The sequence below is a fragment of the Hippoglossus hippoglossus genome, chromosome 8 (assembly GCF_009819705.1).
Source record: "Hippoglossus hippoglossus isolate fHipHip1 chromosome 8, fHipHip1.pri, whole genome shotgun sequence".
Taxonomy (NCBI): domain Eukaryota; kingdom Metazoa; phylum Chordata; class Actinopteri; order Pleuronectiformes; family Pleuronectidae; genus Hippoglossus; species Hippoglossus hippoglossus.
Window position 1 is genome coordinate 7,272,168 of NC_047158.1, and position 12,989 is coordinate 7,285,156.

At 40.6% G+C, this 12,989-nt stretch overlaps 1 protein-coding gene and 1 non-coding gene across 2 annotated transcripts; one reads left to right on the forward strand and one right to left on the reverse strand.

Annotated features, from left to right (window-relative positions):
• The first annotated feature begins 2,261 nt into the window (after nucleotides 1-2,261).
• zgc:92162 (group 10 secretory phospholipase A2) lies at nucleotides 2,262-5,232 on the forward strand. The gene is made up of 4 exons (XM_034593000.1): nucleotides 2,262-2,395; nucleotides 2,962-3,130; nucleotides 3,804-3,910; nucleotides 5,039-5,232. The coding sequence occupies exons 1-4, from the start codon at nucleotides 2,359-2,361 to the stop codon at nucleotides 5,185-5,187; spliced, it is 462 nt and encodes a 153-aa protein (XP_034448891.1). The 5' UTR covers nucleotides 2,262-2,358; the 3' UTR covers nucleotides 5,188-5,232.
• A 5,523-nt stretch (nucleotides 5,233-10,755) lies between these two features.
• On the reverse strand, nucleotides 10,756-10,827 carry trnat-cgu. The gene has a single exon. It is a non-coding gene; the product is annotated as a tRNA-Thr (tRNA).
• Between the last annotated feature and the right edge of the window lie 2,162 nt (nucleotides 10,828-12,989).

The following is a 12,989-nucleotide window of genomic DNA, read 5'->3' on the forward strand; positions in this document are numbered from 1 at the left end:
CGGACATTAACATTTTGAATCAGGGTTGGTTCAGCTGATCTTAATGTTGGATGGATGTTTACTTTTCTTTATTGACATTTACAGACATTGAGTTTGTTCTGAAATCAAAATTAAGGACGTAATACCAGTTGATACTTTAGTCTGAACATAAAGGTGGCCGACATGACTGCTCCCCAAAAGTGAAGCCAAAACGGCTCAAACACTACCTGAAGTCTCCGTGTTAATAGATGGGACATGGACCAAACTAAAAGGTCAAAGCACAGGTCACTTTTTTTCTCAAAGTTGGTTTCTGTCATTTTAGGTAGTTCTTGTCACACTGATGTTATTATCATATGTTATATTGATGCTTGATGGGGTTAGGGTCAGGGTTGACAGCTAAGACTGACTCGAGATTGGTCGAGCTTGTGTATCGATGGCACTTCACTACCGCGGTTTCATCCCCCGATCGCTTCTGCGCTGACTCTGGTTCCAAATGAGCAAGATGTCCAGGATATTTTAGCTTCATTTCTGTATAGTGGGAGGAAGTGGAGACACGACATCCATCTTTATTATCAGTATATGCTGTCCTCTGAATCTTTAGTTCATTTAATCTGAAAGTGTCTTTTTAGATTTTTTTTTAGAGATAATTTTCTTAACTACATCATCCTTGAGCTTCTGGGGGTTTAATGTTAAAGAGAACTACTAAAAATACCTGGGATTTTGCTTCCTGCTCAGTTCTTTGCAGATTTGTAGCTTTATCAGATTTCAGTATTATATATAAATTCAGTCATGGTGGGTTCAGCTTGATATGATCTTAACGTTGGCTGTATGTTTTGTGGCAGTGGATTGGCTGAACTGAGTTATATATATATATATATATATATATATATATATAGGGATATATTGTATATAAGTACAGTATATATAAAGGGACGTGTCTCCTCATGCAGTACAGTCATCCCGGCAGCTATAAAAACTGCCAGGAGGAGGCGCTTATCTCACATTGTGCAGAAGCATCTGAGGAACTGCATCACACACACACACACACACACACACAAAAAGACACTGTGAATGTGTCCCCTGTTATCAAAGCCCAAACCGTGTGTCTTTTATGATTTAGCTGGCCTGACATTAGCACATTATAGATGACAACGGAGTCCAGTGTGACAGAGCAGAAAATATACTTTCAGAAACCCTAATAAAAAGATGGAAGGCAGAGATATGACAGGATTCATGCCGTTTCCAGATTCAGCTCTGCAATTTGTCAAAGAAACAACCTCGGCTGTTAAACTTAGACACTTGGAGTGCTGCTCGGTAAATCATGCTGACAACAATGATAGCTACAGTATGTCCTGAGTGGTTGTTTAATGGGGACAAGGCTCTGTTCTGTTTACCCCACTGACATGTTTATTTACAGCAGGAGGAGATGGGAGAGAGGCACCGGTCGATCTCTTCATCATTATGGAGGAAAAACTGTGTCATTATGAGTGTGATTATTGTTATCATCAAGTCTGGTTGAAACTACACTGTTTGTTGTCTTGCTTAGAGTAACTGACAGTGCGCTATAATGTGAGCAACAATTATCTTTTATTTGAATGGTCTGTTTGGCTCTTTTTATAGTCTAAGAAAAGTTTATTTTAGTTTAGTTCATATTTATTGTACCCCGTATATCCTGTGTGAACACTACTATGGCACTCAGAGAGCATATGCCTCCGCCAAGCCCCAGCAGTCCCATACCGCATCCTTCCACTAAGTTTGGTGGTAAGCCGTCCAGTTGTTTTTGTGTAATGCTGCTAACTAACAGACAAACAAAAACACAAGCTTCTTGGTGGAGCCAATAAGAGATTTGGTAAACTCAAAATGTAGTTTAAGTTATTGATCATTACTCTAGATCTAAAATTACCATCAAGAGTGACTACGATCTGTGAAGTTTATATTGATCTTTTTTCTCTGTCTTCCTGTTTGTTGCGTTAAGCCACAGAGTTGGACATTTTAATTGGAGAAACTTGGTCCGTCTGTTATTTTTAGAAGCCACTAAAAAACACGAAAGAACATTCAGTACACAGTTAGTTAGGAAAACAAAATAAGTTAGAAATGATTTTATTGGAAAGTGGGTATATTTGAATTTGAGTAGATTAAATGTCTTGTGTTTCGTGAAAAGTAAAATTATTCTTTTACATCTACTGTAAAAAATAAATAACCGTAGGCTTTTTCCTGTAGGGGGCGTACTTTTTTACAAACACTGGATTAGCCTCTGGCCAATAGTGATGCTCAGGAGATTATTCAAACAGCATCTAAAAAAAGCTCTCAACTCTATGCCCCACTCAGACTGACTGAGTGAAAGTGAACAGTGTGGAGTCGAGCTGCCTGTTGCGTGACATGTCTGCGTTTTACCGACTGCTTCTCCTGTTGTCTGGTGAGTCTCTCATTTACTTTGAAGGGGAGATTTTACTGGTGATGAAATGCTGAGGGCTTAAAAGATATTGTAAGAACACAGAAGGGAGTCAGCGAAGGTGAAAGCTACACGTGACCCACTGAGAGTGTTATTGAATCGATGTTGTTGTTTACAATAATATGTATTTTTCCTCCATTTCTACTATGAAGCTGGTCGAGGTTTTCAAGCAGTAGAGTATAGTTCTACTGTTGCTCCTGAGGAGTAAAATGTAAAGTCTTATCTGAGTCTTATTTACTTTTAAGGGGTGTGTGGAATTCAGTGCAGCTACACCTTTATAGATCAGATTAGATTGAATATGGAGTTTACAAAAACTGGATATCATAAGTCAATACACCTGCAAAAACATCTTCTTGTGAGACTTTAATGCTTAAACAAGATGTTGTGAATCTGTAATGTTCCTGCTGTTCCTGTTTGTATAATATTTATCAAATTCTGCTACAGAAACCAGTGCCAGATGAAGTGAGACTCATTTCCAAGGAGCGAGCTCAGTTTGTTCTCCCTCTTGTGTTGTGTATTGCTCTTTGCAGTGGCTGTGGCCTCTGTGGCAGCACGCAGGTCCCAGCGGGCAAGGAGAGGGTTACTTGAGCTGGCGGGCGCCATCAAATGCAGCACAGGGAGATCTGCCCTGGCTTACATGATGTACGGATGCTACTGTGGACTGGGCGGTCAGGGCTGGCCCAGGGACCAGGCGGACTGGTGAGGCGGAAGCTATAAATCGCACACCTCTCGAACCCGACCCCGAAAGAAAACACATCTCACAAGTCAGAACACTCGATGATAGAGTGCAGCAAAATGTACACATGTTGACACTCTATATGTGGCCCACCTATACATTATGTGGAGCGAAAGATATATCCAGCATGCTTTGGTGGTGTTTAGCCCTCCACTCCAGAGATGGTACGTACCCATTATTTTCCTCCTCCTGGAGGCCTTGGACTCTTTATAGTCATGCTACGTCCTGGGCCGTACACACAGTTTCCGTTTGCTAATGAGTCGACTGAACCACAAACGCTGTGCCATGGGATGGAGGGAGGAAACGTCCAACTTCAGCCGTCTCACATGGCCCAGTGGTCGCTTCAAAATAGGCCCAAAAATTCCACACCCAAATCCTAATTGCCGCCTCCTTCTTCACCGCAAGACATTGAACCCCCACAAAACCAGTAAGCTGCTAACTATCTGTTGAGAAAACTCATGTGGTGATTCTTGCCCTGCCTTTAAAATAGCAGTGGTGCAGTTCAAACCACAGAGTAGGGACTGTACCCACCTACTGCTTTCTTGACCCTGTGAAGTCTAGACTGAGTTTTGACTGCTTCAGCCTTCAAAATAAAACGTCCATGCTGTTGTTAATGTTTTCCTGTGCTACGTTTAGGTGTTGCCACAAGCACGATTGCTGTTATGGAGATGCAGAGCATCTGGGCTGCCAAACCAAAACAGACCGGTATCAGTGGACGTGTGAGGACAAGACAGCTGAGTGCGGTACTGCATATTTAATGCTTAGCCAATATTTTTGTGTTTGTTATGGAAAACAAAGTACAGTAAATACTCATTGTTCTTCTTAGTTGCAGCTCACGAAAACGTGATGCCACCAGTATAAAACCCTGACAGGGATCAGTCTGTGAGTTCATAAAAGCACCCAGAAGGCAGTTGATGAGGAAAACAAGATGTTTACAACATATTTTTAAGTCCCCATGAATCAAAGTAACATGTCTACCTACTAATTACACAAAATTCTGTCTGTCTGTGAAACGCATATCTCGCAAACTGTTCATCGTATTGGCTTCACACTTCTCATGTGTATTCATAGTGGCCCCGGGACGTGCAGTGCCGGTTTGGGGGCAATTTGGAGACATGAAACATTCAGTATCAATGAAAATGTAATTAATAGGCGACCTGCCCTCTGTAACTCTTGTTTTCTTGCCGCAATGCTTTATATTGAGATGAATTACAGAGCTTTTATTTTGAAAAGTTGTGAACTTGGGTCTGAAGATTGTCACTTGCTTAACACACCTCTGAAATAGCAGACATGTCATATATCGAGTAACACTATCAAAATAAAATTGTCATTACAGTTAAACCAGGTAGGATGAAGTTTTCTAACTTCACTTTGCACCATAGACTGGATATAAAAAAGCTCTGCAAACAACATCCAGCAGGTAAACAACATCCAGCAGGCAAACAACAAAAAAGTTCCAGTAGGACTCACTAATGACAAGGAATAATTCTGAAATAGCTCCGGAGCATTACCACAGGAGAAGAGAACAGCCAACTCCAAACAGGCAGCCTTGATGATGTTTACTCATTAAAACACCAGTTATTGATTTATTTTGAAAAATAATTATAAAATCAATTCATAGAATTCACAGTTAATGTATCTCCCTTGTAGTTTCTTCTACTCAGGAACCAAATTTCTCTGATTTAACCATTTTAAAGCAGTAAATTCTAGTTTTCTAGATCTAAGATTTTGCAAACATCAGAACAAGTGACCACAATATATTTTTTATTATAACCACGTGGAAAAACCACAGAAATTGCACGTTTCCGTGAAAATCTTCTTTCCAGCTTGTCACTGACTGAAGATTGTTACTGTACTTTTTATCATTGCAGATGATTTGGAGGACAACTGTGAAATGCTGCTGTGCAAGTGTGACAGAGACGCCGCCAAATGCTTAAGAAAAGCACCTTTCATCCGAAAATACGCCGTGTGGCCGGATTTCATGTGCGGATACAAACAACCGATGTGTAGTATTTATTGACACAATAAACACGTCTGTTACGGTGATGACAGTGAAAACAGTCAATGGCTCGATATTGTGTCTTTTTAGAACTGTTTTGAAACTGTATCATCATCATGGTTGAATTCCGGGGGATAAAACAATATTTTCATAAGGCAAAACCACTATTAAGACGTATAACACGTTTACGCCACATGAGCACCTCATTTCGGACAAACCCAACATGACTCTCTGGAAAAGTCATGAGGATTTACAGCTGCAGCAGATTCATGCGGATGGGAAAAAAAAGGTAACTTGAGCATTCCTGTGCTGGGACTCTCTGCTGAGTCAGAGCTCAGAGCTCCGCAGAGGGTCAGATGTTAATCAGCAGGGGAAAGCTCAGGTAGCTGCTCCACAACAGTCTACTCTTATATAAATGAAATATTATATGCAGGACAGAGCCCGCCTCATAACTCTGAAGGTAGCTCCCTGTGCTCTGGCCTTATTTCTGACTACGCCTCGTTCACTAGGCTTTAAAAAGAGTATTTGGAAATGTATTAATCGAATGACAATTTTAAACTGAGATTTAAAGTCCATACCGTGACTCAAATCCTTACTTTATTTTACCCTAAAATCCTGTATGAAATAGTTTCCTTGCATATGTAGTTTTATTTTAGTAACTTAGAAAGCCACTTGATTCACTCATTCCACTGATTCAGACCATATTTATAAACTAAACAAAAAAGGCCTTTTGTTCCTCCAATGTTTTCCCAGCAGTACACCATGGTAACAGATGATTGTGCCTAAAGGAACTTTCCCATGGAGCCTACAGAAAAAGTTATAGTCAGTGTGGATAGCTATTAAGTGACTTTGTGTACTTTCACCAGGGTGTGAGACCGTGAGGAAAACTCTCATGTGCATGATCCCAGTTTTGCGATGCTGCACTTAAACAAGCGTCACGTGACATATGCGACCTTTACATAGTGGGAAGCCTCCACAGAAAAATGGTGTCATCAAACCAGCGGGGCCTCACCTGGTTTGTAATAGCCTCTGTAGGATCCAGATATTGCCTGTAGATGGCGCCATATTCATAATCACTAAACCAGAAGCCCACCACCACTAGATCCAAGCAATCTTGGGAGCCCACTCAAAAAATGTTTTGCTTCAAAAGAATCATTGCTAAAATCAATATCATTTAGAAGCATGAAAAGGAAAACAGATTTTATTTATATACCTAAGCTCTGAGAAATGAGACGCCTGTTACTGAATGGGGTTTTTTAGTGGTTGACACAATCGGTCACATTATTTCGGTCGCGCACAGTTGGTTTTTGGGGTTTGTCTCGGGAACCGCTCTCGGATCAAGTCCCTCCGCGGAGTCAAAACCTTCATTTCCCCTCTGACACCCAGTAAACACTACGGCCATCATGTCTGTAATCACAGTAAACAAAAACCCTCCCAGATGTCACTGCTCCAGTGAGCTTTTGCACTCGTCTGTGGGGCTCGCACAGGAAGACACAGTTTCTTTGTTGAGAGGCTGCACTGCTCATGAGCGCCGATTGAAACGGGAGTCGATGTTGTGGTGCAGTGTCCAAAGGCCCAGGACTGGAAATAAGTATCTGGGTCATGGCCCACAAACACTTGCTCGATTGTGTCCAACCTTCGCCTGGTATGAGCTCGGGAAGTTATGGAAGTCATACGCTCTCTGTCCACCTCGAGGCCGACAGAGAAATCAATTCAATACAAGGTTATATATTTTCTTCTGCCTCTAACCCCTGCAAATTAGGTTTTCCCCTCACCCCTCTCTGTGGTTCTTGCTGCCTTGAAGTGGTGAGTCAAGGATTCCAGCTCTTGACTTTATTGATCATCTCACTTGTCCCCCAGTTGTTTTCATATACAGTGCACGTCTATGTTAGTCTTTAATATTAACTTTAAAATCTTCAGTAGGCTGCGCCCTCTGTCTGCCACTGTTGACTTAAAGGTTGTGATAGTTCACTTTTAACCAGACGAGCTATGGCCAGGGACGGGTAGGTGTGACACGGGCCCGGACCGGAGCCTCTTTAGGAAGTCAATCAAAGAAAATCAGTCCAACAACAACAAAACAGCGAAAGAAACACAACCGACAACAAAGAGAGGTGAAATGAATACAAAGAGCCTCAAAACAAGCACAAAATGAGATGCAAATCCACCACAGATGCAAAAAAGTACGATAAAAGAAACAGCAAACTTTCTCATGGTGTCTTGCTCCTATCTCTGCATGGTGGGGACCTGATGATTCACAATAGGTCAAAATGGAATTATAAATGTGCATAGCTATTTATAAACATAATTTCATATTATAATAGCTCAAATTTGGCTCCCCACTTTGATTCTCAGCAATAAAGTTTTGTTTTTGTTTTCCAGTTTCTTAGCAGTTACCCAGGTGATTATTGTATTTCACCTCCTGACATGTTGCCACGCGAAACCGCCAGTGGTGCTTCCTCAGTGCAGCAGCGGTCGACACTGGCTGCAGCTGAAACATAAAACCCAGTTGAAATGACTCGACCGACCTCAGTGTGGCACTCTTGAAGGAGCCCTGTGATTTGAAGGAGCGCTGGTTGTCTATCCCACATATGCACAACAGTGTGGTTGTCACGGTGAACGAGCGCATATTCTTTAATCCCTGCTGTTGGAGCGGATGGAACCTGTTCCACACTAATTGTGTTCTTTAATCAATTGTTTGGCTCCTCAGCGAAGAGCCAGATGGCCAACGATGACGTTTTTAGCCTTAAATTGCCAGAAGCATAAAGATCTTTCTAAACAGGCTACGTGCATATGTATAGTCAATGTATTTTTTTGGTCATTTATAAATAACAAGCAACAAATTTAGAGTGGAACACGTGGTTTGAATGGCTTGTAATGCCTTGCATCTATTGTCACTCTCCTTGGAGTTCAGAATGCTGCTGCCCACACAGAGAAGGAAATCAGTGTGTGTGCAGCCCACGATGGACCTGGACCTGCTGCCTATACACTATTGTTACAGACCCTTTTTCTTCATCCTCCTATTTGACTCTGTCCTCTTTATGTTGACCATTTGGACACTCCTCTTACTCTCACACTTCAGGACCAAACGTTTGATAACATAACTTTGTCTTTCTTTAGCTGACGAGGAAGGGAAGAGCAACACACACTGCAGTCTCCGTTCACAAACTCAGCAGCTCATTCACAAGTTAAAATAAATTGGTTTCCAAAGTCAAAGCGGTTATCTTCAGCATGATGGGGGCATTATTTATCATTACCTGAGGTTTCCACCAGGGGGCTGCATTATAACAGTACTTTATTGCTTGAGGTACCCAGAGACAAGCAATGACTGCAGTGCAGTGTGTTGTATGTGTTTTTATAGGTTAAATAAATTCCATCAATTCATCGACATTAGAGGAATATGTCAACAAACATAAAGCATCTTAACTTTTCCTCTCCTGGTTGGTTAGCTCCCTTTCTCCGGGGACACGTTGTTTTGCTCAGGCCTGCAGAATTTCCCACGGCGCTTCGGTTCATAATAAACCCTGATTCTGATTCAATGACCTCATTCTCCAAGCCTGCACCACATGGCCTCACCTGTGAGGTGTGAAAAAGGTGGTAAAAGAAATATCCTTAAAACACAAAGAATGACACTGTTGCTGTATCTGGAATTTAAACAGCAGGTGTCAAAAGTCCAAACTATTTAGAAGGAGCCTGGTAATTACTTTCCTTTTACTGTTGGAGGAAACGTTATATGACACACTGGGTTCCACTAAAGTGAGATTATACTAATGTTGTCATTCTATACCTTTTAAAGTACAATCTTATTTAACGTGGCTCCAGAATTGAAAACATTTTACTTCTTCACGTCATTTATCTCAAGCACAAATCCCCATTAACCAATTAACAATAAGCACCTAATGTCTAAGCACAATTATTATTATTAAGATTATAATTATTATTTACATTTTTTCTTAGATTACGGGGTCGATGACAGGGTCAATATTTGTATTTACTTTTGACACTGTCCACAAAATAGAAAATAAAAAAGGTTACCATGGAAATAACAGTGGGAGCTGTCAGTCATAATGGCCTTGGCGACATGCTACATACAAGAGCCTGTCTTTATTGCTCATGTGAAATATACTGGTCTAAGTGGGTGCAGATTCCACACAAAGAACCGGCTGTACAGTATGAAATCATCCTTTCCAGCAGCCTACATAAAGATTTGATAGTAGATTAAACCTTCATAAATGATAACAACAGGCATGTGGACCTTATTTCCAATTGATGACTGGTTAATGTGATGTGCTGACAACGATTTCTTTTTCTGCAAACCACTGCAGCAGCATCCAGTTGTTTGCTTCCTATCATCATGCATCATTTTAAAAAGGAAATATAATGATACGCTGCCGCATGAACCAGATCATGAATCATTGATGCTGCGACATAGAGTGTTGCCAAGGAAACTGTACCAGTCTGCTTGATCACTGTCAGCTGCGCTCGCATAATGATGGTGTGATGTGAAAAACATTGCACGGTAACCACTGTGTTTCCTGAAATATTTTCAAAGTTGATTTAGAAGAAGAGCAACCGCCAATGACTGTAAATCATAAACACTTAGCTGATCACTGTCCTCAGTTGCTGTTTCTGGACTATATTTCCTTTTATTTCATTCACATATATTGTATTCTTCTTACATTAATGTCTTTCTGCTGTAGCAATTCTGGGCCTATTTCCACTTGATTTTAAAGAGGCCTACATCTATTTCATTCTTATTAAGGACTGCTCATATACATATCACAGAACCACGTCTAATGTCCTGGAAGAATAGACACATGTAGCATGTTATGGACACATACATACACAGACATGACTGAATGTATTAATCAACATAAAAATACAGGACAGTGAATGTGACAAGTTCTTTTTTCCTTTTCTTGTCTAGGAGAACGTGATGGTGGTAGTGGTGTGTCAGGAAAATAGCAGCCATTTTTCAAATTTATCCCTGACTTAACCTACACTTTCACCCATTCACACCACTGATGATATACTGACCTTCATATCTTACAATACATTTATAGAGATTATTATTAAATAATATTAAATTGATTCATAGGAACCTTTGATTATTTCTGTGTCCTTTCTTTGTTTTGTCTTGAATCTGAGCTGATTCATGATAAATACAATGTTAAAAAACAAACCTTTTTCCATTTTAACGGTGAACCCACTTGAAATTACTTAATATACAAATATTATTTGACCTGTTCTGCTCTACTGTTCCACTAATTCAACTATTCAGGCCTTTATGTGAATGTATCAGTTTTTACTATTCGGTGTTCATTTCACATTAATTAGAATTGTACTAGTGAGTTAAAATGCAAAAGCTGTTTCTCTTTTAATACACCGGAAAATAAGATAACTGACAGTAGGAGACTTCAAATCAAAACATGATATGGGCAAAGTTTTCATGTAAAAAAGTGCTGTTAGTGTGTATTATACCTTTGTATGTAATAGTATCTTGTATTATACTACATAGTAAAGCAGTGTTATTGTAATAAAACTAAGCACAGACAGTGAAATGCATAGTTTCCATTAGAACCCGTCAATAAAAGGCACGGACGGGGTTCGAACCCGCGATCTTCGGTTTACGAGACCGACGCCTTACCACTTGGCCACCGCGCCTGCGCTGTGCCACCGTTTTCGATTCAACTTAAAGGTACAAAATCAGGTGTGAATTCCAGCGTTGTCAATACGTCACAGTGGCGTTGGCTCGGTATTGTTTCACATCTTTTGTTGCAGATCAACTTCCTCCTGCAGTGCGAACACGAGCCCCGGAAGCTGCTGAGCTTAACTTCCTGAACACATGCGTTGCTGTACTATGGCCACAAGGGGACGCTGTTATCTACCACGTGAGAACAACTTGTCCGGGAACAAACACAAACAGGCTCAGAGAAGTTGAGGAGCTGCTTCACTGTGGATCAGTACACACGTCAAGTTGTTCAGTTTACTGCATATGCCAAAGTAATGGAGCTTTTAATGTTTAGTTGTTTGTTGAGATGGTTTCAGAGACGTGTTGATTCAACTTCTGGAGGACGCAGTGTGTGTTGATGCATTACACACGGAGGTGTTATGTTATTTAGCCTGACTTCAGTGATGGGAATGGTTGAAAGAGGTTTGATGAAGAATCCACTTGTCCATTTAAAGAGCCTGAGAATATGATTAGAAACTTCACTTTCAGACAGGCCACAGTGCTAAAAATGTGCAGTTTAGATAACGGAGGGTACAAATGGTGGGAAACTCACATCAATCAGTGGTTTACAGTCCAATAAATGTTTTGTCCTATAGGTTCATGGATGTGGAAGAGATATGTGCATAGGTCACCAAAAACTTGAGAAGACTATGAATGTATATAAAGATGGACAATGCATCTCCACTTCCTCCCACTGTCCAGAAATGAAGCCAAACTATCCTGCATATACGAACGCTGCCATCTTGCGCATTTGTAGCCGGAGCCCGATGCACGTGCTCGACCAAACACAAGTAAGTCTCAACTATTTTGACTTCTTAGTTTGTTCCATGTCCCACCTTTTAACATAGAGGATGAAGGATTTTTTTTACCCATACTGCAGCCAGCCACCAGGTGGTGATCAAGATATTTTGGCTTCACTTTCTCGGAGCAGTCCATCTGCACTCTATGCTGAGTGTATGATGAGCAAAGTTTAGTGAAGGGGAAATATTGGCCTAGCAGTGTCTATATTTACATGGACACCATTAATACGTCATTACGTCCACTTTGCCATTACATTGGACGTTATTTCACTAGTTTTAAAACCTCAACCGGAAATAGTTTAACATACTGGGCATGCGTCATCAAACAGTTGGTATCTGCTGTGGATGTCATGAAATGCTGTGAAGACTCCAATAGGACGTGATAATGCGTTTGAAACATATCTAAATAATGTATCTAAACATGTCTTGGTTGGATTGTTGCTTATTCCCAGTATGACCCTATTCAAGGTAAATAGAAAATGCTGTTTACATGGCAGCGTTTTATTCAGACTATTGTCTTATTCGGAATATTGGTGTCCACGGCAACACAGTCAATTTCCAGTGTGGTCTTGTCACCAAAATACCAGGAATCTTCGGCGGACCATGAATATCCAAACAAAGTTTGATGGCTTTGCACAGTCGGGTCATATTTTGTTCCAAATCAGAGCAGAACAGACTGAGACTGAACTTGCATAGCTAATAACTCTGAGAACCAGTGGGCTGGCTGCGATTCTTTTCTCAGCAATACAATATGCATGAAGCCAGACTGCAGCTTTTCACTGTCTTTCTTTTCCAAACATCAAAGATGAATGACTGCCTGAGGGGCTTTATTTTTTCCGTCTTTCTTTCTTTTTTTTGTGTGGATCAGATAACCCAGAGGCTGTTTGAAAAATGAATAAGACTCATTTCCATTGGGAACGAGTTAGCAGTGGAAATCACAGATGTGGGATATTCACCTTGACCTGCTTAGTGCACATTGTCAGCGCATGGATGAAGGAGCGGAGACTCTTATATAAAGCACATAGGAAGATTTAATTTAGAGCCCCTGGAAATGTGGTTATGTTTGAATTGAAGTCGAGTCTCGCTTAAGTAAAACAAAACAAGCCACAATTTAAAATGATAAGTGAGGTATACTGCTGATTGCCGATGGTAATCCTAATACACGAGCATTGATGAAAAAGATGAATGAAAATAAAGGATAAATGCTACCTCTCAAAGTTGAGGGAGCAGGGTGCCGATGTATTTATGGGTTTAACGGCCATCCGCGTTTATGTTGACATTTTATGTTGAAAATG